The sequence below is a fragment of the Pan paniscus genome, chromosome 9 (genome assembly GCF_029289425.2).
Source record: "Pan paniscus chromosome 9, NHGRI_mPanPan1-v2.0_pri, whole genome shotgun sequence".
NCBI lineage: Eukaryota > Metazoa > Chordata > Mammalia > Primates > Hominidae > Pan > Pan paniscus.
In genome coordinates this window covers 10,383,386-10,411,049 of record NC_073258.2, presented here as the reverse complement: position 1 = coordinate 10,411,049, position 27,664 = coordinate 10,383,386, and the positions used below count along the sequence as shown (strand labels likewise).

The window sequence follows — 27,664 nt, the reverse complement described above, 5'->3', positions numbered from 1 at the left end:
AATTTGTGCGCTCTGCTTTTGGCCCGAGGAGCACTTAGGAAACCCTGGGCTAAGTAGTTCCGGGTAAACTTGGGACGGCGTTCGAAGAGAAACACTTTGTGCAGTTGCCGCCAGGTGGAACCAGAAAGCAGCGCGGAGGTCGAAATTCGTGTTTTAGACTTAAATGAGATAATGGATGTCAAAGTGCCTTTAAAAAGGATTTTAAGGCCAGGCGCGGTGGCTCACGCCTGTAATCTCAGCACTTCGGGAGACCGAGGCGGAAGGATCGTTTGAGCCCAGAAGCTCGAGGCTGCAATGGGCGAGAAGGAGAACTTAGCTGGATTTCTCCTGCTGCTTTGAGAATAGACTGGAGGGTGAGGAGAGGTGAGGAGAGGGAGGCGAGAGAGGGAAAAGCAGGGAGTCCTGCTGGGAGGCCACTAGGTAATCTAAGTGAGAGATGATGGTGGCTGGGACCAGGCTGGTAGCAGTAGAAGTTCTGAGAAGTGGGAAGATTATGGATATATTTTGAAGGTAGTTTCAATAGGGTTTCCTGAGAAATTGTATATGAGGTGTGAAAGAGAGGAGTCAAGGAGGACTGCAATTTTTTTTTTTTTTTTGGTACTGAGCGATTAGTAGGATGAAGTCACCATCAGCTGAGATAGCAAAAGCTGTAGGTAGAGCAGGTTTTGGGGAAAAGATCCTGATTGCATTTCTGAATGTGTCACCTTTGAGATGTCCATTGGACATTCAAGTGGAGTTGTAATAAGGTGTATAAACTAGTCTGTACTTTAGGAGAGGATTATATGAGGTATTGCCTTGTAAAGCTCTTAGCACATGCCTGATATACAGTAGTTATTAAGTCATAGCTATTATCACTATGTGATGGAGGGAGCTCTGACCGTAACCCACTGTGTAACTTGGGGCAATCTACAAGTTTTTTTTCTGAGCCTCAATTTCCTACTTGGTATAATGGGGTGATAACATCTGCTTGTAAAGACAAAACAAAACACCAAAAAAACTGTCAACTCCCTTAATTAGGTCAAGTCCTAGTGTCCAGCTGGCAAGTGGATAGGTGAGGTTGAACTTCTTATCCCTGATTCTGTGCCCAAGAGTTGATTTCTCCTTGGAGAAATCTTCCATTATTAGAATTCACAAAACGCTGCTCCCCTGTAAATGCTCTGTGTAGACATGCATTCTTTCTTTCACCAAAACAAAGGTGAACAGCCAAACAGAAGAAGATTGAAAAGTAACTCTTGGATTTGATGACCTGGAGTCTTTAGCAACCCTAGTAGAGCAACGTCAGTGGGACTGAGGGTGGGGTGGGCACAGAAACTAGAAATCTGGTGTGAGAGAATGGCCAGTCTGAACTGAAAGCAGCAAGTGCCAGCTTTTCTTTCAGGAAGTTTTCTGGGAAGGAAAGGAGACATTTAAGGAAATAGCCAGGGAAACAGCAGGATTGAGAGGCAGCCAATTTAGGATGGCAGTGTTTCAAGTATATTTTAAACTGAGGATAAGGATATAGACGAGAGAGAAATATTAAATATACAAGTGTGAAAAAATATCTAATGAAATGGGCAAAAGGTGGACCCACACTGAGAAGCCTAGATGGTCTTGCATAGGCTGAGAGGCATGCTGGAGAGACTGCCCAGGGCCCTGGCCTCCCTTTTGGGTGCTTAGTAGGGGTCTGCCTGAGTCAAGGTCAGTCCATTGAGATCATCTCATGGGAAAAAGGCCAGAGGACAGAATCCAGTTGAAGAAGTGTTGCTGCCCCCAACTGACCATGCACACCTTTGAGACCTCCTATCTATGTGTTAATCTGGGTTGGTGTGGACACTTTGCCTTCAATAACTTTGCCTTTATATCGATGTCTTAAAGACATTTCTCTCTGGGAGGAAAGAGAAGGGGATGGATGAAGAAGCAGAGACGAATTGGGGAGAGAGGGAAGTTGCAGGACCTCCTGCAAATGACATTTTTCTCAGGTAAGTTGAGGCAAGGTGATCTGCTGTGAATGGCAATGCAAGGGCAGGGATAAGCCTCGGGGGAATGGACAGTGTTTGGAGGAAGGTCTGAGAGTGAGCTATTGAAGGCATTGATCAATTATGGGAGCACCCCCTGAGCCTGGAGAGCTCGAGAATCTGGCCAACTCTTGTGGTTTTTCTCTAGCAACATAGCCCAGGAGCAGGAGAGTACAGATGGTTGGTGTGGTCTTTCTGGGAGGCTGACTGGCCAGGATGAGAGTGTGCATATCCCAAATGCTGGCTTTTCAGTGGCTGTCTGAGAGATATCTGGGGCCTGGGTTCATCAGGAAAAGGGCAGAGGTATGGGAAGAGAGAAAATAGACTGTCCCCATGTAGATGGGCAATGTATTGTACGAGTGTATTAGTCAGGGTTCTACAGAAAAACAGAACCAACAGGATATATATAGAAAGAGATTTATTATAAGGAATTGGCTTTTGTAATTATGGAAGAAGTCTCAAGATCTGCAGTGAACAATCTGGAGACCCAGGAGAGCCAGTGGTGTAAGTTCCAGACTGAAAGCTGACAGGCTTGAGACCCCAAGAAGAGCTGATGTTTCCATTCAAGTCAAAAGGCTGGAAAAGGCCTATGTCCCAGTTCGAAGCAGTTAGGCAAGAAGAGGTCCCTGTTATTCACAGGAGGGAATAGAACAGCCTTTTTGTTCTATTCAGGTTCTCAACTGATTGGATGAGGCCACTCTTAGGGAAGGCAATCACTTTACCCAGTCTACTCATTCAAATGTTAATCTCATCTCCAAATACCCTCACAATCCCAGAATAATGTTTGACCAAATGTCTGGGCACCCTGTGGCCCAGTCAAGTTGACCCATAGGATTAACCTTCACATGTGGGTTCCTGGCTGTCCTGGCAACATGCTTGACAGTCCTGCCTGAAAAGACCAGGGCCACATATGCCAGGGTCATATTAAAGTTGGGACCTGCAGTTTGATGTATCCATCCCACCTCCTCGGTGATCAGCTGGCATGAGGGTAGCTCAGCTACAGCTTAAACTGTGGGGGGACCACCAAGGGGAGCCCACACTACCATAACTCTGCAGCAAGTGTGACTTGGAACTTACTAAGGCTTCCCTCATGGGGCAGAGCTGCCACATGCACTGTGATGCTGCCGCCCGCCCTGTGATGCTGCCACCCCATCCTTCTGCAGATGGCCTGGCATGGGCAGGCTTGTGGGCTGCCTCCCACAGTTTTTCTCTGGCAATGTCAGCTGTTTTCAGGAAGCTGAGCACCTTACTTAGGCTTTATGAGTCTCACTCCTTTTCTACGTGGAATTTAGCACAATTAAGGCCCCTCTGCCTGGAGGCTCTTTCAGACCAGGGTGGTAAGGAACGGCTGCCACACAGCTTGAAAGCAACAGCGTCACAGACCTCAAGCTTCAGACCTGCTTTCTGCGTGGTATATGTTATCAAGGGAACCTGGCCCCACCAACTAGTTGGCCACCCTGTCCGATGCCCCTTTTGAGGGAGCCAACCTGACCAGGCTACCTGTCACATGTAGCATCTGTCCGTGTCCAGGGCTCCCAAGAGCCAGGGTCCCCGAGACCACTCTCATTCTGGCTGACTTGGCGTGAGATTCCCTTCTCTCAGCTCTCTGATTTCTGACCTCCACATGTTCGTTTCTACACCCACTTCTAGCCTTTCCTCCCTTCCCCTTGTTTTGGTAGTCACTGCTGCTTCTTTCTCTGGCTTGCTAACTTTAGTCTATCCCTAACTGTTTCCCCTTCAGGTTCCTTCGATTCTAACAGCAGAGGGCCTGGCCTGCCTCCTTGACGTTATGGCAAGGTGGGGTGGAAAACAACGTGAGTTACTGGTGTTAGCTTCCCCTCTTGCCTGAGCTACTTTAGAGGCTGGACCCAGTTTGGCTCAAGAACCATGACCACATGGTGGGTGCTGATAGTGTGGCCCCAGCTCCTTCTGTGACTGTCACATGGGTTATACCATCTACTTTTTCTGGCCTAGAGCCTGATCGTTGAGAGGCTTGCTTGGTGAGGGAACCAAGGAGACTCACCTCCATGGGACTGGATGGGCCCATCCTCTCATTCCTGGAAGCCTGTGTGTTGCTCTCAGAGAGTGGGATAGTACCTTCCAGGTATATACTGACCTCATTTATTAGTAGAGATTCTTTTGACACTTGATATGCCCAGATGGAGGGAACTTAATGCTTTTTTTTGTTTTTTTCCTACTGTAGGTGCACACAGTTGTAACAATCATACACCTTGGTTCGTGATATGCTGACTTTTTGGGTCCAGTCATGAACCTCTTTGTTTACATTCATTCATTCTTTTTAAATAATATAATGAGCAGACATTACTACCTAAACTAAGAACCTTGTTCATTTAAAAAATAATGAACAGAACTTACTACTCAAACCAAGAACTGGAACACTAGCAACAGCTTACATTCAGTGGTATGCTGGTAAATGTTTAACAACCAGCCTCTTGGTTTCAGTATTTGCCAGTTTCCGTGGTGTAAATACTCCCACCATGGCTGATTTCAGGCTACCAGTGGTTTGACAAGGGGCTCTTGAAAGTCCTAAAAAATTTAACAATTGGCTTTTGCGACACTATGAGTTATATCCATCAATATTTCACTGCCTTACTGCCCCACCCTTAGAAATAACTACTCACCTGAATTTTGTATCCATCATTTGCATAAAAAGGATAGTTTTATTTCAAATATATATGCATGACTAAACAATACATTGTTGAATTTTGCTAGTTTTTGAGCTCAATAAAAAGTGTATCATACGGAAAGTAGTAATTTTTTGAACTTTCTTTTTTCTGTTCAACCTTAGTTTACTGATGTGTATTCATGTTGTTGCATAGAACTGCAGCTCATTCTTCATTTTCACTGATGTATAATAGTATTTTGTATAAATATACCACAATTTATTTTCCATTTTATTGTTGGTGGACATGTGGCTTGCTTAAATTTGTTGATATTATGAAAATTGGTGCTTTAAACATCCTTTTATATATGTATTCATGGGCACCTGGGAGTTAGTGGTATGGGCTGAATTTTGTCTCCTCAAAATTCTGTGTTGAGTTCTAACCCCCAATATGACTGTATCTGAGATAGGGTCTTTAGGAGGTAATTAAGGTTAAATGAGGTTGTTAAGAGTGGGGCCCTAATCCAATAAGCCTGTGGCCTTATACGAAGAGTCTTTCTCTGTGTCTCATGTGAGGACACGATGAGAAGGTGGCCATGTGCAAGGCAGGAACAGAGCCCTCACTGAACCTGACCATGCTGTCAACTGCTGCCAGACTTCCAACTTCCAGAACTGTGGGAAAATAAACTTCTGTTGTTTAAATCACCCAGTCAGTGATATTTTGTGTCTCATTTCAATGTGTCAGTCTGAACAGACTAAGACAGCTGGGTTGTAAGATATGTGAATATTCATACTTACAAGATAATGCAGACTTGTTTTCCAAAGAGGCTGTTCCAATTTACACGCCTTCTAACAGTATATAAAAGTTCCCATTGATGAATAAACTCTGTCATGTTTTAGTTTTTCCCTCAACTGTAAAAAATGGATGGATAGTTAATGGTATCTATTTGTGTGCTTAATTTGCATTTTCCTGATTACTAATGAGGTTGAAATCACTTCATATGTTTAGTGGCCATATGTATTTGAATCCTGTTAAAAAAAATCTCTCCATATGCTTTACTATTAGGTTGTTTTCTACTAGGTTCTATAGGTTGTTTTCTATTTATTATTTATTTTTGAGAGGAACTTTTTTTTTTAAAGACTTCAGTACATATTTTTATACCAATCCCTTATCAGTCATAAATGTTACAAATATATGCTCTAACTTTTCAGCTTTTCCTTTCACTTTCCTTAAGGTGTATTTTGAAGAACAGATCTTAATTTTAATGTAGTTAAATTTATCAATCCTTTATCTTATGGCTAGGACTTTTATGGGTCTTGTTTAAGAAATTCTTCCTATATGAATACCAGAGACAGGCATTTTATCTACATATTTTTGATGTTTTTTAAAGTATTGTTTTAATCCTTCAATCTATGTGGGATTTTTAAATTCTATTTTTTGAATTGTCTTTCCTTTCCCTATTCATCTACCGTGCCATTAAAAGAAAAATACAATTGTTCACCACATAGTGATGTTTAGGTCAATGATGGACTGGGCGTGGTGGCTCATGCCTGTAATCCCAGCACTATGGGAGGCCGAGGCAGGCGGATCACGAGGTCAGGAGATTGAGACCATCCTGGCTAACATGGTAAAACCCCGTCTCTACTAAAAATACAAAAAAATTAGCCGGGCGTGGTGGCGGGCACCTCTAGTCCCAGCTACTCGGGAGGCCGAGGCAGGAGAATGGCGTGAACCCAGGAGGCGGAGCTTGCAGTGAGCCGAGATCGAGCCACTGCACTCCAGCCTGGACGACAGAGCAAGACTCTGTCTCAAAAAAAAAAAAAAAAAAAAAGTCTTGGTTATTCTTGGCCCTTTGCTCTTTCCTGTAACATGCTGTACAGGTTTGTAGCGTGGGAGCAATAGTCTATGCCATAAAGTCTAGGTGTGTGGTAGGCTATACCATCTAGGTCTGCGAAAGTACTCTATGATGTTCACACAACAACAAAATTACCTAATAATGAATATCTCAGAATGTATCACCATCATTAGGCAATGCATGACAGTGTATCACAGTTTCATAGTGTCTGGTAGTGTTTCTGGCTTTTGTCTATTTTGTCCACTCTGAACCATTGCTGTGCCATATTAATGGCTACATCTCTAGTTTAATTTTAATTTTAATTTTTTTTTTTTTTGAGACAGAGTCTTGCTCTGTCACCCAGGCTGGAGTGCAGTGGCTCGATCTCGGCTCACTGCAAGCTCCGCCTCTCAGGTTCGCGCCATTCTCCTGCCTCAGCCTCCCGAGTACCTGGGACTACAGGCGCCCGCCACCACATCTGGCTAAGTTTTTTTTTTTTTTTTTGTATTTTTAGTAGAGATGGGGTTTCACTGTGTTAGCCAGGAGGGTCTCCATCTCCTGACCTCGTGATCCGCCCACATCTCTAGTTTTAGAATTAGTTTTGAAACCTGGTAGAGCAGGTGCAATATTATGTTGTCTTAATTACCTTAGTTTTAGAATATATCCAGGGCAGCCTCTCCCTCTTGTCTACCATCTTTTTCTTCAAAAGTGTCTTGGTTAGGCCAAGCGGTGGCTCACGCCTGTAATCCCAGCACTTTGGGAGGCTGAGGAGGGTGGATCACGAGGTCAGGAGATCAGACCATCCTGGCTAACACGGTGAAACCCGGTCTCCACTAAAAATACAAAAAATTAGCCGGGCATGGTGGCGGGCGCCTGTAGTCCCAGCTACTTGGGAGACTGAGGCAGGAGAATGGCGTGAACCTGGGAGGCAGAGCTTGCAGTGAGCCGAGATCGCGCCACTGCACTCCAGGCTGGGCGACAGAGCAAGACTCCGTCTCAAAAAAAAAAAAAAAAAAGTCTTGGTTATTCTTGGCCCTTTGCTCTTTCCTATACATTTTAGAATAAGTTTGTGAAACCTGATGGATTAGGTTGCATTGATTCTAAAGACGTACTGAGCTGAACTGATATTTTTGTGATATTCAGTTTTCCTATTCATAAACAAAAGCTATAATTCATCTTTCTTTATCTTTTTATTAATAACTTCCAATTTAATTTTGTTTTTTTCCAGAGAATATATCTATACAATACCTATTTTAAAAAATTAATTAAGTCTTACTTTATAGCCAAGTGTGTTATCAAGTGGTCCAGGTGTACCTTAGAAGAATGTTTATCATTTAAATTTAGGACACAGAACTCTGTAAGTCTGTTATGTAAAGCTTGCTAATTCTGATCTTTAACCTATATATAATTGATCTTTTTTTATTTGTTTGACCTAGCAACAATTGAGAGAGGAAGTTTAGTATCTTCTCAATGTAATGATGGAGTTGTTAGTTTCTCTCTGTAACTTTGTCAGTTTTTGTTTTACCACATATTGAGTTATTTTGAATCTAATTAGGTTATTACATGCTTAGAACTGTTAAAATTTTCTAGTGAATTGGACCTTTACCATTATGTATTGACTGTCTTCAACTCTAATGATGCTTTTGTCTTTTTTTTTTTTTTGAGGGAGTCTCACTCCATCACCCAGGCTGGAGTGCAGCGGTACGATCTCGGCTCACTGCAACGTCCGCCTCTCGGGTTCAAGCAATTCTCCTGCCTCAGCCTCCCGAGTAGCTAGGATTACAGGCACGTGCCACCACGCCCAGCTAATTTTTTTGTATTTTTAGTAGAGATGGGGTTTCACCGTGTTAGCCAGGATGGTCTCGATCTCCTGACCTCGTGATCTGCCCGCCTTGGCCTCCCAAAATGCTGGGATTACAGGCATGAGCCATTGTGCCCGGCCGATGCTTTTGTCTTAAAATCTATTTTGCTGAAATTAGTATAGCTACATCATAGTCACGTGTAGTGGTGTGTACCTGTAGACCCAGCTACTCACAGGCTGAGGTGGAAGGAGGGCTTGAGCCTAGGTGTCTGAGGCTGCAGTGAGCTATGATTGCACCACTGCACTCCAGCCTGGGCAACAGGGTTACCCTGTCTTGAAAAATAAGTAAAAATAGACTGGTTATATTTCAGGACTATACATTCTTCCTAAAATGTGAATTTCCTCTTTTGTCTGCTTCTAAAGTGGAATAAATGATCCATTTCTTTGTTTGTTATCCTTACTAAACTCTACATCTTTTCAGGCATGGAGCACGTTGTTTCATATTTGACCTTCTAGTACCTACCTCATAGTTTATTTATTTAAAAGTAAATAAATAAAAATATACATAGCTACACTAGATTTCCCTTGATTAGCATTTTCTCACATATATTTTCCTCATTTTTTGTTTTACTTTCAACCATTCCGTATCTTTATGCTTGAGGTGTAACTCTTATAAACACATATAGCTAAATATTTAAACAATTTGATCTGTTTCTCTCTTTGCATTGGCAAGTCTAGTCCATTAGCATTTTCTATGTTGAGTATTTGGACTAATTTCTTACATTTAATTTTTGATTTTTATTTGGTTCACTTTTCTGTGTTCTCTCTCTTTTTTTTAATTTTTAATTTTTGTATTTTTAGTAGAGATGTGGTTTCACCGTGTTGTCCAGCCTGGTCTCAAACTCCTGACCTCAAGTGATCCACCCAACTTGGCCTCCCAAAATGCTGGGATTACAGATGTGAGCCACTGTGCCCAGCCTCTGTGTTGTCTCCATTCCTTATATTTGGCCTTTAAATGGGGTTATTGATTGATTGCATTTTCTTATTTTTCCTGTTTCTCTACTACTTAGGAAGCACATATTCCAATTTTAGTGTTTTAATTATAGCATGCATTTTTTTCATATTTGTTAATCTATCAAAACAAACTATTCCTTTGCCCACATATTCATGTTTCACAGTTCAGGAACATAGGCCAGTGACAAACTTCCATGGAACACAACCCCCAGAAATTCTTTACATTCCAATATCACTTTGCATTCCAAAAGATACCAACCTTTTTCATCTCTTCAAAATCATTTGTAGAATTATAATTTCTGCAGAAATCTATATATGCCTTATTTCATGGTTTAGCCACAACAAACTTATAGATAGTTGCAACTCCTAGGACACGACAAATGCTGCAACAGTATGAAATGGCAGATGCTTGGCCAAAAGGCCAAAAACCTTGAGGTTTCATCAAGGCACTGGAAGCTATGATAGTCATGGTATAGCATCATCCTCTGCAAGTTCCTTCCAGACGGATAGAGAAATAGGCATTGCTATTGCACCAGCTGCATGCAGGTGCAGAAGTTATTATGCATTTTTAATGCATTAACTCTGTTTAAAGAACGGCACCGATGATGTTAAAAGGACTTTAAAATGCTTTCACTTTGGTATTTCCCATTCTGATTTATACACTGTTGTTCATTATTTCCCCTGGGTGGAGGAACTAGCCACATGATGTAAACACTATTACTATTATATTTATAAGGCTAACACCCAGTATGTTTCAATTTGCTTACCTGTTTACCACTTTCTCTGTACACTATTTCTTCTTGTCTTTCTAGGACAAGACTTTATTCTAAGACTTTTTTTTTTTTTTTTTTGAGATGGAGTCTCACTCTGTCACTAGGCTGGAGTGCAGTGGGGCGATCTTGGCTCACTGCAACCTCAGCCTCCTGGGTTCAAGCCATTCTCATGCCTCAGCCTCCTGAGTAGCTGGGACTACAGGTGCACACCATGCCCGGCTAATTTTTTTTATTTTTTATTTTAGTAGAGACAGGGTTTCACCATGTTGACCAGGATGGTCTTGATCTCCTGACCTCATGATCCGCCCACCTCAGCCTCCCAAAGTGCTGGGATTACAGGCGTGAGCCACCACACACGGCCTGTTCTAAGACTTTCTTCTGAAATCTTTTCACCTACTTGAAGTAAAGCTTTTTCTCTTTTTTTTTTTTAGAGCAGTTCCCTTGGTAGTCCACATTTTTAAAAACTGTGAATGTGGTTTGCTTTCATTCATTCATTCATTTTTTTTTTTTAAGGGACAAGTTTTCGCTGTATTGCCTGGGCTCAAGGGAACCTCCCACCCCAGCCTCCTGAGTAGCTGGAATTACATGCACATGCCACTGTGCCTGGCTTGATTTCATTTTTGAAAAACAGTTTTCCTGGATGTACAATTCTAAATTAGCAGTTATAATATCTTACTACTTTCAAAACATTCTGCCATCTCTGGCTTCTTTTTTGCTTTGTTGTTTCTTTGTGGTCCTTTCTTTCTGGATGCTTCAAGATCTCTTTGTCTTTAGAGTCTGCAGTTCCATTGTGATGTATTTTAAGGTGGCTTTCTTTTTATGTATTCTGCTTGTGATAAATTGTTCTTCTTGGATCTATAGATTCGTGGTTTTTTTTTTTTTTTTGGTTCGGGAAATTTACAGCCATTTGCTTTTTTTTGAGACAGAGTTTCTGTTACCCAGGCTGGAGTGCAGTGGTGTGATCTCAGCTCACTGCAACCTCTGCCCCCTGGGTTCAAGCAAGTCTCCCACCTCAGTCTCCTGAGTAGCTGGGATTACAGACACGCACCACCATGCCTGGCTAATTTTCGTACTTTTAGTAGAGACAGGGTTTAGCCATGTTGGCCAAGCTGCTCTCGAACTCCTGACCTCAAGTGATCCACCTGCCTTGACCTCCCAGAGTGCTAGGATTACAGGCATCAGCCATTGCGCCCGGCCCATTTGCTCTTAATATTGCCTCTCCTGACCTTATTCTCCATGTCTCTTAAGCTTTCATATTTTCAATCTGCTATCCATTTATGCTGCTGTCTGGATAAATTCTTTGGCCATAGCTTCAGCTCTCTAATTCTGACTTCAGCTGCTATCTATTCTGTATATTGAATTTTAGATTTCAATAATTATATTCTTCATCTGTAGAAGTTCTATTTTATTTTCTTTCTTTTTCATATGAAAGGATTTTTAAAACAAATCTATTTTTTCTTATTTCTTATAAGCTTATTTTTGTAATTACATCCTTAAATTTTAAAAACATTTTCATACGAAGCTGATAAATGTAACATCTATAATTCTTAGTGGTCTGAATCTGTGTCTCTTCTTTCTTTCTTTCTTTTCTTTTCTTTTTTTTTTTTTTTTTTGAGACAGGGTTTCACTCTTGCCCAGGCTGGAGCGCAGTGGCATGATCTCGGCTCACTGTAGCCTGGACCTCCCAGGCTCAAGTGATCATCTCACCTCAGCCTCCCGAGTAGCTGAGACTACAGGCATGTGTCATCACGCCTGGCTAATTTTTGTAGAGATGAGCCTTCACCATGTTGCCCAGGCTGGTCTTGAACGCCTGAGCTTAAGTGATCCACCTGCCTTGGCCTCCCAAAGTGCTGGGATTACAGGCGTGAGCCACCTTGCCTGGCCTGAATCTATGTTTCTTGTTTTTATTTATTCTTATTCAGACTTTCAAGGCTATGAGTTCATTTCTTGGTTTTTGAGCGATAGTTGTTGAGGCCTAAATTGGGGAGGCTTTCCCCCAGAGACAGTTTGCTTCTCTTTCTTCTCTTGGATGGAGTCACTTTAGACTTTTTAGAAGACTTTGACTAAGAAAGGGTGGTCATGCTTAGCTTTACGACTTCTCTGCAGTTCTGAAGTTCTGATACCCACATCAGTGTTGCTAGAGAACTCTGGCCTCAGGGGCACCTCTCCTCTCCCTTCTTCCCTCCCTGCAAAGCTGGCTGCCTGCTACCCTGTTTTCAGCCCCCAGGTTCCCCCTCTCTGCAGGCTCAGCTCCTGGCCACCTCACCCTGGCAAGGACATTCCTTCCCAGGCTCCTGTGTGGTCCCTCCCTGATTCCTATCCATGAAGAGGTGTGCCTCCTCTCTACTGGCCTTGGACATTCCAGGACTAGCTCACAATTATCTGTTTGGTTGCGGGAGTAAGTGGTCCTTGCAGACTTCTCTTAGGTTTGTAAGATTAACAGTTTAGTTATCAGAGCTCATTCTTTTTTTAATTAATCAACATTACTAAGGTATAATTTATTTTTTTAAGCATAAATATTTTTATTGTAAACTGAAACAATATGCAGTATAGAGTAGAATTAGGTTTGAGTTCTAGCTCAATCACTGACTAATATATATATTTTAAATTTTATTATTATACTTTAAGTTTTAGGGTACATGTGCACAACGTGCAGTTTTGTTACATATGTATACATGTGCCATGTTGGTGTGCTGCACCCATTAACTCGTCATTTAGCATTAGGTATATCTCCTAATGCTATCCCTCTCCCCTTCCCCCCACCCCACAACAGTCCCCAGTGTGTAATGTTCCCCTTCCTGTGTCCATGTATTCTCATTGTTCAATTCCCACTTATGAGTGAGAACATGCAGTGTTTGGTTTTTTTGTCCTTGCGATAGTTTGCTGAGAATCATGGTTTCCAGCTTCATCCATGTCCCTACAAAGGACATGAACTCACCATTTTTTATGTCTGCATAGTATTCCATGGGGTATATGTACCACATTTTCTTAATCCAGTCTATCATTGTTGGACATTTGGGTTAGTTCCAAATCTTTGCTATTGTGAATAGTGCCGCAATAAACATACTTGTGCATGTGTCTTTATAGCAGCATGATTTATAATCCTTTGGGTATATACTGAGGTATAATTTATAATACAATAAACTGCCTCCATTTAAAGTGTATAGTTCAGGCTGGGCGTGGTGGTTTACGCGTGTAATCCCAGCACTTTGGGAGGCCGAGACAGGCGGATTACCTGAGGTCAGGAGTTCAAGATCAGCCTGGCCAACATGGTGAAACCCCGTCTCCACTAAAAATACAAAAATTAGTCAGGTGTGGTGGCACATGCCTATAATCCTAGCTACTTGGGAGATTGAGGCAGGAGAATCACTTGAACCTGGGAGGCGGAGGTTGCAGTGAGCTGAGATCGTGCCATTGCACTCCAGCTTGGGTGACAGAGTGAGACTCTGTCTCAAAAAAAAAAAAAAGTGTAGAGTTTAGTGAGTGTTGAGAAAGTCTTGGCCTATGTATCCACCACCACAGTCAAGACATGGAACATTTCCTCACTCCAAAAGTGCCATGGGCTCCTTTGTAGTACCCCATGTCATACCTGGCCATGGGCAACCACTGCTCTGCATTATGAAAGACTAGTTTTCCTATTGTAGAATTTCATATAAATGGAATAATAAAATTTGAATTCTTTTTTTTTACAACCAGCAGCTAGGAAACAACTTGAATTCTTTGTGTCTGCTCCTTTCACGCAATACAACTGTAAAATTTATCAATGCGTTATGTCTATCAAATGGTGCATCACTGAGTAATATTTTATTGTATGAATGTACTATAACTTGTTTATCCACTCACTTGTTGATGAATACTTGATTTGTTTCAGATTTTCAACTGTTATGAATAATGCTCTTTGGAACGTTTGTGTAGAGGTCTTTGTGAAGACGTATGTTTTCTTTCTTCTGGGGTAAATAACTAGGCATGGAATGGCTAAGTCATAGGATAGGGAGTGCTTAACTTTACAAGAAACTGTCGGATCAATGAGTTCAGTGTGATGGTGCGTGCCTGTAGTTTCAGCTACTTGGGAAGCTGAAACAGTAATATGGCTTGAGCCCCGGAGTTGGAAGCTGCAGTGAGCTATGATGGCACCACTGCACTCCACCCCGGGGCAACAGAACAAGACTCTGTCTCTAAAATAATACTACTAATAAACTGGTTGTAATATTTTACATTCTCACCAAAAGTGAATGAGAGTTCTGTACAGAACTCATTCTTGAGATTGAAAGGCATGGGCATCTGAACATGCCACACCAAAATATGCCACTTAAGCATGTTGATTATTTTGATCTGAAGGGAACTGAAAAACAGCAGATTCAGAAAGGGCTGTCTGCTCTTCCCATTTCTACCTAAAAGCAGGGCATAAATTTCCCATGAGAAAGGTTTTCCTAGGAAGGAGAGAACATTCTTATCACTGGAGATGGGAGGTCAATGCTGAGATATGTTTGCCAAGCAAAACTTCCTAAAGTAACCCTTATTTTTCATTAGTTTTCCCCATATACCCCCTAGTTACTTTCCCAGAACTTGCTACCCCTAGAATTCCATATCCTTTTCCTTTGCCTTGTCACTTCTCCAAAAATTTACAGCCCTTGGTTAAAATGGTATATAAGCCTTTGGGTCTAACTGCTTCTTTGGGGTTTTCACTTCTTGTCTGTGAGGTCCCTGATGCTATGTAAAATTGTTGACATCAAATAAAATTTGTATGATTTCTCCCATTAATCATAATTTTTTTTTGTCCATTTAATTTGTAGGTCGCAGTTTAAGAACCTAAGAGGGTAGAGGAGAAGTTTTCCTTTCCCTACAAGGTAAAAAATTTAAAAAAGTTTAGAGAATGATGGCTTTTGCCATGATTGTCACAAGGAGAATGCTGGGCTGGAGAGATGAAATGGTGTCTGGAATCACAGTGTTGTATAGTATTCCTTTCTCTCTCTCTCCTGCTGGGCCAGCCCCCAAGATTTAATTACCATGGGGTTTCTTGCTCATGTGTACTGTGCACTTGGATGCAACAAACCATTCACTTACAACCTTACATCACAATGTGGCTCTGATGGATCCTGGCCAACACTTCCTAATCTCTGCTTTCTATCCCTGGGGAAACTGACTTCCTCCAACTTCAATTCCATTTCTCATTTATAGATGTTGCCTTTCATGTCAGAATCTTGCTCTAACTTCCAGCTTCTCTGACCAGATTTCATGCTCCTCTTCCTATATTTGGCTTCTTTGGGTAATCCCTCCCTGGTTTCATCTCACCATAGGCCCTTCTATTGCAGTGCAGGCTGCACCCTCATCAAATTTCCCTCAGTCCTGTGATCAAGCCCCAGTAAAGCAGTCCCGAGCAGGCCACAGCACCACCCTCCAGCCTGAACACGGAGATGTATTCGAGGGCCTAGGCCTTATCTTTCACCCTAGAGACTTAGGAACATGCTATAGAAAGCAGCCATCAGAGTTGTCCAGATGACCACTGTAATTTTATCATGTGCTTTGCCAGCCTGCCTGTACTCCTTACTGCCATCTTGCTAGCACTGGCTATGCCACTGGGGGAGTTTGAAGGCCTCCTTCTCCTTGAAGGTGTGAAAGGAAAATAAAGTTATTAGAAAACTGCATTCAAGAACACCTGTCAGAGTCCTATAGCTGATTATAAAAAAAAAATCTTTTGAAAAGGATAAAAGTAAAACAACTGTGGATGACAAGTCTTAGAACAGTCATAAAGACACAATTGACAAGGAAATTTGGTTGCTTTTGTGGCATACAACAATTTTACATTATCATAATTACTACTGTTAACATATGCTAAGACATATCAGAATCACAGGAATTTCATACAATGCGGGAACATATACTAATAACACATTTATATAAATATATTTCTAATAACTTTGGAGACTGTGACACTAGAATAGAGGAAAAACTTCCAAGACTCCCATGGAGAGCTGAAATGTTCATGAATATCAAACAGAATAGGAGTTAACTCCATGGATTGAACTAATAGAAGACTGAAATAATCCTTTTATGACATTTTGTTTAAAACATTGCTGATCCTTTGTTTTTCAGAGCCAATAAACTTTTCTTTTGAGATTTTTACAGCTTTTAACAATTGAGTAAACTCCCGTAAACAAAATTTGGAACATATTTCTCTCCACCTGATTTCTCAAAAATTTGGAAACTACTTGTGAATATTTTTAACTTTTGGCAATATAGTCATTTGCACAAGTGCAATAAGAATCTGTTTTCTTTTGTAACAGGACACAATTGGAGACACAGGTTATTTTACCAAGGTTTTGACTGGAATGGCATGCTTTCAGATACAGATGCCTTTAAGGATTCAAAGTTGACTTATAGAGCCAATGAAAACCCCTTGGGAAAGATGGCCCCATACCTTGTCTATACAGTCCCTGTACAGGTTCCTTACCTGTTGAAACCGCCTTTGCAAAAGTTATATCAGTGAGAAAAGTATAACAGTAAGCTAAGCTAACACAATCCCCACCTTGCCTGTCCCTTAATTATTCCTGGGCTATTGGGCCAAGCTATCTTTGGAAGACATTTAGGCTATAGTTAAATGATAATAGGCCTTGCCCCAAACTCAACTGCTTTTGTAAAGCTAATGAGATGCCGTCAGGCTGGGAGAAGGAGAGGAGGCTAAATCCTGCTAAGGTGTAGACATAAACGATTGTCAGCCATTATTCTGGAGGTTATAAGATATGCTACTTCCCCAATTACTGCTGCAAATAACACCATTATTGTAGATTGGCCTTTTGAGATATGTTTCCAGACTTTTTTGCATGTCTGATACCCATGGCTCCACCTGGACCAACAACCCCACTCCTGTGGCTGCACCCAGAAGCGATTTGGCCTGCAGGAGGACAGCTTCAACCCCTTGTGATTTCATCTCCACCCCAACCAATCAGCAGCAAGTACCTGCTACCTGGCCACCCCCACCCCTTCCCCAAAACTGCCTTTGAAAAACCTCTAACCTTACCAGCTTTGAATGAGATGATTTGAGTAGAAATTTCATCTCCCATGTGGTGTGGCTGGCCTTGTGTCTGTTAAACTCTTTTTCTACTACAGTGTCGTGGTCTTTCTTTATGCAGTGGGCAGGAAGAACCCCTCAGGCAATTATACTGTGGTAAGTAAAGAATGTCGCTTTCTGATAGTCCCAGGAGCCCCAAGTTTTCTTGGGAATTCAAGGTGAGGAATTCACCCAATTAATACAGATATTTGTGGGCAGAGGTTAGGCTTAAGGCATTAAAGTTGAATCTGAGATTCCTTGTGGAATAAAGTTCCAGCAATGCCAATTAAAAAAAAAAGAGGAGCCTGTATGACAAATAATTATTCTTGCTGACTTTATGAAAATACCCCAGCCAAGTATAATAAGATTAAAACTTATTTTGCAAATGAATTTGTCCTATGACTTGTCTTTAGTGAAAATAGGACTGGAGAGAGAAAAATTATGTTTCAAAATAAACTATAGTACACTTGTTAGAGTCTAGTCTTGCCTAATGTTTTTCAGTTTTTATTCCTTTCTACAGTTTAGACTGAATTCTAAAAATTTTCCTGGCTAGAAGTCTCCAAAACAATGTTTTCAATATTTCTTCTTCTTTTTTTTCCTTTTCTCCCATTTTTCCTGATTTGAAATCACTGAAGATTAAGCCGTGCTTTCTTAAAGCTTTGTGAACAGCTTAAACTTTAGAAGAAAATAATGGCAGCCTATTTACGTACCTAAACCACTTTCATACCTGCCTACTGATGTATGGACTTCAGAGTAACATGACCTATATGAATTTTCCAGGATTGTTCTTCATTGTTTGTTTGTTTGTTGTTGTTTTTCTTCCTCCCTCCCCCTATTTTCTCTTTGTAGAATGTGTGACTTTACAATCTGCTAAAAATGAGCTTTCCTAATAATGTGGGACCTACCTGTCTAGGAATAAACCATCCTAGCCATGAGAGCTCAGACAAAACCTCAGACCAAAGACTCATTTTCCTCTAAAATGCTTTCTTTGAAAGCTTTTTAAAAAGAAAAGTGGGGAAATGCAAAAGGAAAATAAACCTCAGTTCCCCCAAATCACTAAGCCAAAGGGAAAAGTCAAACTGGGTACTGTGGGCATACTTGCCTCCCACTCTATTCCTAAATAAGATAGCTACAAAGATAAAATAAAAAATAAAAAAAAAAAAGCTACATACCTCCGTCACAATTTGCCCACAGGAAAATTCCTTGTGGATAAAAAACAGAACTCAAAGTCATCCCTCCGTTAACATGATACAAATGAATATCTGATTGCTTCCTTGCTCCATTATTTCACTGAGCTAGACTAAGGCATAAGTGACTGTTCCTGTAAATTGTGTATTCAGTGAAAGGCTGATCAGAAACTAAAAATAATGCAACTGTTTGTGTCTTATCTACCTATGACCTGGAAGCCCTCTCCCTGCTTTGACTTGTCCCACTTTTCTGGACTGAACCAATGTACGTCTTACATATATTGATTGATGTCTCATGTCTCCCTAAAATGTATAAAACCAAGCTGTGTCCCGACCACCTTAGGCACATTACTTCAGGACCTCCTGAGGCTGTGTCATAGGCACATCTTAACCTTGGCAAAATAAACTTTCTAAATTGATTGAGACCTGTCTCAGATACTTTTTGGTTTACAAAAGCCTTGTGACAATACTCTTGAGAAAAGACAGCTTCTAGCAGCAGAGACAGATACCTCCAAAATGGCCACAGGATCTCCTGTCTCAAGAAGACCTTTAAGCTTACCAAATCCATGTGCTAACTCCATCAAAACTGACCAAGGTGTAAAGGAGAAGATGGTGACCTTTGGGGAGCCTGAGGGGACTGTCTCAAAGGGCCCTTGTATAAGAGGGGACAGACTGGGGTTGGAGCTCCTGCCTGTGTCAAAAAGAAGGCCTGGAAGCAAGAGGATGAAGACATGTGTTCAACTTTGCCTTGGGATCTGCCTCCATAGGTAGGGAAAGAGTATAATGAATGTGGGAACACTGCAGCTTGATTGAGAAACTCCAATTGCTTCACATGTTTTTCTCATTGCCCTTGTTTCTAAGAGTTTGCTGTGAAAAAACACTGTGTATAGAGTGAGTGTGTAAGTATGTGTGTGTGTGTGTATGGGAAAGTGAGAGACTCATACCTACCAGCTGGCTTCATCTCTCTCTGACTTTCTATTTTGTTTGCTCATTTTTCTGATATCTCTCTGTATCTCTTCTCTGACTCTTTACTCTTTTGATCTCTTGCTATTCCCACGCTTGGTTTCTCTTTCTTTCGTCTCCACCCCTGCCCTTTTTGGGACTTAGTTGCAATTATCAGTGTTGCCTGTAGCCAGGCCAGGGTGGATAGGCAGGGAGGACTCATTTCATCTCTTGCCTCCACCCTCCAATTATAGTTGGTTCCATGCATCTCATTCCTCCTTTCTTCAGGTGTGATTCTGAATCTGGCACAGTGGTCTCCAGACCTGGTGCCTTCGCAGTAGGTGGCCTTTCTGCTCTCTCTGTCACCCTCACTACGTAACTGTGTCTCACTCTTTTATCTTCCCATCTTGGTCTCTGGGTCCTGGTTCTTGGCAGTCTTGTTTTCGTCGCTAGCCTCATCTTGGTCAAGGCACTGGGAAAGGCCAGTCCCATTCCTGCCTGTTCCCCTGGACTCTGGGGTACTCCCTGAGCAGTGGGCACAAGAGGCCTTGGAGGAGGAGGAGAGGTGCACAGGAGGGAAGGCTTGCAGTGGCCTCCTCAAGGTGTCTGCTCTCCTCAACCACCCCTGCCCTCTCACTCATGGGAGATACTCTTACATGTACTTCACAGAGCATATGGAGACTCAGACATGACCATGCTTATCTTCTGACCACAAAACCCACACACCTGACTTTCTCTGCCAAACAACCTCTGTCACTTTCCTCAGGAATGAATGGATGCTGTTCCTTCCAGCCTCCTGTCAAAGGCCAATGTTTTGCCTTTGCTTCGAATCCTGTCCCAATCCCCATTCTCCATTCCCTCCTCTGGTGCTTGCCTTTCTCTTCCGCATTTCTAACCTGACCTCTCTATGGGAGGCTTTGTATCAGCATCCAGGTACATTCCGCCCTTTCCCATGTTAAAGCAAACAAAACCTTCTCTGGACTTCACATTTCCCATATTACCTCAGGACCTTTCTCATCACTTTTGTTACCAAGCTTCCAGAGAGATTTGTCTATACATGTTAACTTCATTTCTTTACCTCTTATTGTTTCTTTGCTAAGTTAATTTTTATCTTTTCAAAGTAATACATGGTTATGATTTCTAAAGTCAATAGGCATTAAAAAACTTATGCCCTGGAACAGTAGTCCTTTCCTCTCCTGATGCCCAGTCTCTTTTCGCTGAAACAACTATTAATACATTAGATTTTAACTATTTCTTCTTACATCTCTGCATTTTGAAGTAATATGTGTACTGTATATCACTATCTTTTGATTCAACATTTTAGGCATTGTCTATCAACTTCCTCTTCTAGTACATTCCACCACCATCCTTTCAATGTAATTATATTTTAAATTTTAGAGCAATGTTCAGTGGTTACACTATGATTTCTATGCAAACATTATTCACACTTGAGTATATTAGTTTACTATTATATTTCCAATTTTATTTTTTGTTTCTCCTCTTGCTAGTAATTTCTTTATTTTACTTTCATTTATCTGGTTTTCTCAGAAGTTACTGCTAGCTTTTTCCACCTTCTAATAGCCTCCCAATAGGCTGTTTTAGAAGGCCAATAGCATCAGCTAGTCTAGCCAGTCTTTTTTCTTTTTTCTTGGAGACATTCTTTTTGGAGAAACGTGTTCTCTTTCTGTCAGGGCTCTCGGGGATCCTCAGCTCTCTAGGCCAGAGGACTGGCTGCCTTCTGGGAATTTGTTTTTCTCCTTTTTCTTTTTTGTTTTTTTGAGACAAAGTCTTACTTTGTTGCCCAGGTTGGAGTGCAGTGGCGCAATCTCAGCTTGCTGCAACCTCTACCTCCTGGGTTCAAGCAATTTTCCTGCCTCAGCCTCCCTAGTAGCTGAGATTACAGGCATGCACCATGATTCCCGGCTAATTTGCGTATTTTTAGTAGAGACAGGGTTTCACCATGTTGATCAGGCTGGTCTCAAACTCCTGACATCAAATGATCCACGCACCTCAGCCTCCCAAAGTGCTGGGATTACAGGCGTGAACCACCACGCCTGGCCTGTTTTGCTCCTTGTTTGAATTCCTACTTCATGGAGCTCGTATCTTCTTCCTTTTTCATTCTCCAGTGATTTCAACAACTTAGAGAAATGGTGCACTGGCGGAGGATATGGTGGTGGCAGTGCTTCAATTCTTTCGTCTCTCTAGTCAAACTGCCCCAGCCTAGGCTGGGGTTAAGTGGTAGAGGAGGAGTGTGGGTTCCAGGGAGGGGTGTGGGAAGTCTCCTGGGCTCTTTTTCTCTTGGTGACAGAATAGTTCATGCCTTCCACCCCTCCCTTGTTTCTCAACTTCAACATTTGAAAAAATGAGGTCAAGTTTCCCACTGGTGAGCAATTGCCCATCCCATTGACAGTCATCCCACTGACATTCAGTGGGTGGTTCTGCTTCACAGAGGCTTGGGGTAGATGGGGAGGGGCCCTTCTCTTCCAGGCCTATATACTAGGAACTGTTAGGTATCAAGCTGTAGCTGGTAGGTACCAGCACCACCAAACAGAAATGAACTAGTGAGTATGGGCTAAGAGAGCCCAGACTTGGACCTGTAGAGCTGTTGGACCAGGAAAGGGGATCTGTTTCATCTCAGTCCCCAGGCTTTGCTTACTGGGCTCCTGGATCAGGGAGCTGAGTTCTCGCTGCCTCACCTCCAGCTCCCCAAGTCTGAACTGTGGTAAGCAGCCTAGACTGGACGTCTTCTTGGCAGGTTCTAGTGTTGTCTTTTCTTTCCTGAATTATTAAATAGCTCTGCCAACATCAGAAATTTGCAGGGAAGCCCTGAGTCTTCCCATGCAGCCTGAAGCTTTGTTGTAAATTGATCCTGCTTTCACAGGCCTGCTTTTCCAAACTGGCCTATGACTCACAACCAAAGTCCCCTGTATCCTAACATGTTCCAAACATTTTCTTTCTCTGTCAGTGTGTAGTCAAAATGTTGGTATTTGAATGGCAACAACTCTCTGTGTTCCCAAATTCTCTTTTGAACACTCTCAATGATGAATGTGACATTGTACTACTGAGATGGGTTCCCTATGGGCCTTAGGTCACAGGTGTATTTCTGGATTCTGAAGGCTTTCTATTAATTGTTGCTTTTCTTTTCCAAAGACTGCCACCTGGCCTACATTTTAGTTCTACATTAGAAACACAATTCAAAATTCTGCTCTCCTTTCCCTGTTACTTTAGTATTTATACATGTCTCCAGTTTCTGGTAACATTTAGTCTAACTTCCTGGTTCCTGACTCTGTCTTCTATTTCTTTATCTTTTGAGTTTTTTCTGTCTCTCTCTTCCACCCAGGGCATAGACCAGTTTAAATCCTGCCTCTTTGCCCAGTGGCCTAGCTCTGGAAAATTCTGAAAAACCATTTTTCGCTGACTGCCAAATTTCTCATGTAGAACATGAGATGATTTCTGAGATGATCAAAAAGGATATGTAAATCACCTGGCACAAAGTCAGCACTCACAGGTGGCGGTTCCTCTTCCTATCATTATCTGGATGTGTTTCCTTATTTGAATTAGGAGACTTCTAGCTTTGCAATCCCTGTGTGACTGAGGCCAGGAGGCTGACATGTGAGGCCAATGGGTTGAGTGTAGATTTTTTTTACCTTCTTGCCATACCACAGCAGTTCCAGCAGATGTGCTCCAGCTCTCTATAGGTTCACACAGCCAGGGACAGGCTCACTTTTAAAACTTAAAACTTGGCCGGGCACAGTAGCTCATGCCTGTAATCCCAGCACTTTGGGAGGCCAAGGCGGGCAGATCACCTGAGGTCAGGAGATCGAGTCTAGCCGGGCCCGTATGGTGAAACCCCATCTCTACTAAAAATACAAAAGTGAGCTGGGCATGGTGGTGGGCACCTGCAATTCCAGCTACTTGGGAGGCTGAGGCAGGAGAATTGCTTGAACGTGGGATATGGAGGTTGCGGTGAGTCGAGATCATGTCACTGCTCCGCAGCCTGGGCAACAGAGGGAGACTCTGTCTCCAAAAAAAATAAAATAAATAAAAAACTTAGAGTTTTTTTTCTTAATCCATCCATCTAAGGAGGCATACAGAGCCTAATAAAGAACGTGTGTGAGAGGGAAAGAGGAAGGGAGTGGGGGGAGAGAGAGAGACAGAGATAGAGTTTGGGAGAGAGAGAGAGAGAGAGATTGAGAGATTAACACACCTACATACCTTCCTACCCATTTGCCAACACAGTCACGTGTCACCTGACTAAGAGGCAGAGGGGAATGACTAGGAAAATTCCCCTGCGTTTCATCTGCTTGTCTTTCTTGGAGCTTTGCACATGTATCTCGTCTCTCCCTGGCCTCCGCTCTGTAACTTGGCCAAGCCCCCAGAAAGCAGGGTGGGCCTCTCAGCAGTGGACCTCTCCTTTTGCCTCTTTCTCCAGGTCACTGGTCTTCTGGTCTGGACTTGATCCTTCCCCCAGATCACCATGGCCATGGCCAAGGCCAGAAACCCCCGGGAGGCATTGCTCTGGGCCTTGAGTGACCTTGAGGAGAACGATTTCAAGAAGTTAAAGTTCTACTTACGGGATATGACCCTGTCTGAGGGCCAGCCCCCACTGGCCAGAGGGGAGTTGGAGGGCCTGATTCCGGTGGACCTGGCAGAATTACTGATTTCAAAGTATGGAGAAAAGGAGGCTGTGAAAGTTGTCCTCCAGGGCTTGAAGGTCATGAACCTGTTGGAACTTGTGGACCAGCTCAGCCACATTTGTCTGCATGGTGAGTGTGGAGCGGGGGAAGGGGAGGGCAGGATGGCACTGGGACTCCCCTCCCGCCATGGCATTTCCAGAGCTGCCTGTAGCCTGTACCTTATGCCTTCTGTCACCTTGTCCTCTAGTCCCTGGTGCCCCAGAGTCCTTGGTGGTCTCCACCTGAGGGTTCCAACAACTGTCAGGAGGGGGACTGAGCCAAAGCTGGGATTTATTTAAGAAAAGACTAGTCTTTCTTCCCCACATCTTACCTCCAGTTGCAGTGGCAGAGAAGGGGAGAGTCTGAAGAAAGGGTCTTAGAGACTGGGAGGGTGCTGGTGAAGGGATTTCCACTAACAAGAAGAAATAGCATCAGGATGTAGGGGTCAGACCTGTCCCTAGCTGCTTCCTGGCAAGCTGCTCAGGCTGCTTCTAAGTCTTCTGTGCCCCTGATCTCTCAAGGAACCACACTACAGAATGGGTGGTGTGGGACCTCATGGCCTGCTGGTTCTTCCTGTGGGTGCCTGGGGGGAGGGAGGGATCTTTTGGTGCCTTTGCTCCCTCCCATAGGCTCCTTTCATGCTTGAACGCTCCTCTGCTATGTACAAATGGGAGGGTTTCATGGACCCAGAGTCATGGCTCTTTCTGAGAAGCTGGTTTATCTTTGGCATTTGGCTTGTCCTTTCCCAAGAACAGGCTTATCTTAGTCCCTTTTGTATTGCTATAAAGGAATACCTGAGACTGGGTAATTTATAAAGAAAAGAGGTTTATTTGGCTCATGGTTTGGCAGGTGGTACAAGACGCATATTGTCAATATTGACTTCTGGCGAGGCCTCAGGCAGCTTTCAGTTATGGAAGAAGGCAAGGTCAGAGCTGGTGTGTCACATGGCAAGAGAGGGAGGAAGAGAGAGGGGAGGAGGTGCCAGGCTCTTTTAAACAACCAGCTCTTGTGTAGCTAATAGAGCAAGAACTCGTTCATTACCGTGGGGAGGGCCCCAAGACATTCATGAGGGATTTGCCCCCATGACAAAAACAACTCCCACTAGGCCCTGCCTCCAACATTGGGGATCACATTTCAACCTGAAATTTGGAGGGGACAAACACCCAAACTATATCAAGGCTCCTATCACTTCACCATCCTCAGGCATCCCTTTCCTTTCCCCTCTCTCTGTCCTCACCTCTTCACATGGAGACATTTCACATGAACACTCAGACATTCATGCATTCTCACACAGGCATTTTGCACTTACATGTATTCTTACAGACACACACTTGCTGATGCACACTGACATGACTTCCCTGCACAACAGTACACGAAGGTCCACGAGCACATGTGGATACCAGCATTCATGCACAACTATCCACACACACAGAACACACCCTTGCACACTCATACAGATGTGCATATGCATACTGCGCCTGCACACACACACTCATGCACACATACAGCGGCCCCTCCCCATGAAGCCAGAACTATAATCTCAGCAAGATCTAAGTTGGAGACATACAAGAAGACTAATGAGCAGAGTCAGTTTGGAGGGGCCATTTTGCCTTCTAAAATTCCCATTTCACTACCTAACATCCCATTTGTTTGGCTCAGATTACAGAGAAGTATACCGAGAGCATGTGCGCTGCCTAGAGGAATGGCAGGAAGCAGGAGTCAATGGCAGATACAACCAGGTGCTCCTGGTGGCCAAGCCCAGCTCAGAGAGCCCAGAATCACTTGCCTGCCCCATCCCGGAGCAGGAGCTGGACTCTGTCACGGTGGAGGCTCTATTTGATTCAGGGGAAAAGCCCTCACTGGCCCCATCCTTAGTTGTGCTACAGGGGTCGGCTGGCACTGGAAAGACAACTCTCGCCAGAAAAATGGTGTTGGACTGGGCCACCGGTACTCTGTACCCAGGCCGGTTTGATTATGTCTTTTATGTAAGCTGCAAAGAAGTGGTCCTGCTGCTGGAGAGCAAACTGGAGCAGCTCCTTTTCTGGTGCTGCGGGGACAATCAAGCCCCTGTCACAGAGATTCTGAGGCAGCCAGAGCGGCTCCTGTTCATCCTGGATGGCTTTGATGAGCTGCAGAGGCCCTTTGAAGAAAAGTTGAAGAAGAGGGGTTTGAGTCCCAAGGAGAGCCTGCTGCACCTTCTAATTAGGAGACATACACTCCCCACATGCTCCCTTCTCATCACCACCCGGCCCCTGGCTTTGAGGAATCTGGAGCCCTTGCTGAAACAAGCACGCCATGTCCATATCCTAGGCTTCTCTGAGGAGGAGAGGGCGAGGTACTTCAGCTCCTATTTCACGGATGAGAAGCAAGCTGACCGTGCCTTCGACATTGTACAGAAAAATGACATTCTCTACAAAGCGTGTCAGGTTCCAGGCATTTGCTGGGTGGTCTGCTCCTGGCTGCAGGGGCAGATGGAGAGAGGCAAAGTTGTGTTAGAGACACCTAGAAACAGCACTGACATCTTCATGGCTTACGTCTCCACCTTCCTGCCGCCCGATGATGATGGGGGCTGCTCCGGGCTTTCCCGGCACAGGGTCCTGAGGAGTCTGTGCTCCCTAGCAGCTGAAGGGATTCAGCACCAGAGGTTCCTATTTGAAGAAGCTGAGCTCAGGAAACATAATTTAGATGGCCCCAGGCTTGCCGCTTTCCTGAGTAGTAACGACTACCAATTGGGACTTGCCATCAAGAAGTTCTACAGCTTCCGCCACATCAGCTTCCAGGACTTTTTTCATGCCATGTCTTACCTGGTGAAAGAGGACCAAAGCCGGCTGGGGAAGGAGTCCCGCAGAGAAGTGCAAAGGCTGCTGGAGGTAAAGGAGCAGGAAGGGAATGATGAGATGACCCTCACTATGCAGTTTTTATTGGACATCTCGAAAAAAGACAGCTTCTCGAACTTGGAGCTCAAGTTCTGCTTCAGAATTTCTCCCTGTTTAGCGCAGGATCTGAAGCATTTTAAAGAACAGATGGAATCTATGAAGCACAACAGGACCTGGGATTTGGAATTCTCCCTGTATGAAGCTAAAATAAAGAATCTGGTAAAAGGTATTCAGATGAACAATGTATCATTCAAGATAAAACATTCAAATGAAAAGAAATCACAGAGCCAGAATTTATTTTCTGTCAAAAGCAGCTTGAGTCATGGACCTAAGGAGGAGCAAAAATGTCCTTCTGTCCATGGACAGAAGGAGGGCAAAGATAATATAGCAGGAACACCAAAGGAAGCTTCTAGTGGAAAAGGCAGAGGGACAGAGGAAACAGATGAGGAAGTTAGGTGCAGTGGGATGGGAAGCAGGGAAATGGGGGCAATCATGCTGAAGGGTTGGAGGAATGAAGGGGTGATGGGACGGACAGGAAGATGGGGAAAGACAGACAAAGTTAAAAAGGATGGAGAGAAGAGAATCAAGACTAATGGGTACAAGAAAGAGTGAAGGACAAAAGAACGAATAGAAAAGAGAATTAGATTAGAGAGGATCAGAAGATATAAACATAGGACCTGGGCAAATGTGCAGTGAGTCCTTAGGAACAGCCCCATGCACCACCAAGGTCTCTAGTACCATCCCCAGAGGCTGTTTATAACTTCCTACAGTATAGAGTACAGTTTCCATAGCTCCTCTTATATGTTAATGACCAAGCATTTGATTCTGACATTTGACTCTTTCCTATACAATATTCTATTTCCTGCTTATTTCAGAGAGGGCTTCTGGAAACATT

The 27,664-nt window shown here is 43.2% G+C and overlaps 1 protein-coding gene across 3 annotated transcripts; it reads left to right on the top strand.

Annotated features, from left to right (window-relative positions):
- Positions 1 to 83: 83 nt before the first annotated feature.
- On the top strand, positions 84 to 27,664 carry NLRP10 (NLR family pyrin domain containing 10). 3 transcript variants are annotated; one of them, XM_055094062.2, is made up of 4 exons: positions 84 to 353; positions 14,834 to 14,887; positions 23,650 to 23,983; positions 25,553 to 27,664. In XM_055094062.2, the coding sequence occupies exons 3-4, from the start codon at positions 23,695 to 23,697 to the stop codon at positions 27,379 to 27,381; spliced, it is 2,118 nt and encodes a 705-aa protein (XP_054950037.1). In that variant the 5' UTR covers positions 84 to 353; positions 14,834 to 14,887; positions 23,650 to 23,694; the 3' UTR covers positions 27,382 to 27,664. The 3 variants fall into 3 exon arrangements, with proteins under 3 accessions (XP_054950037.1, XP_054950036.1, XP_003818292.1); XM_055094061.2 differs by having other exon boundaries at positions 87 to 363; XM_003818244.6 differs by lacking the exons at positions 84 to 353; positions 14,834 to 14,887 and having other exon boundaries at positions 23,066 to 23,983.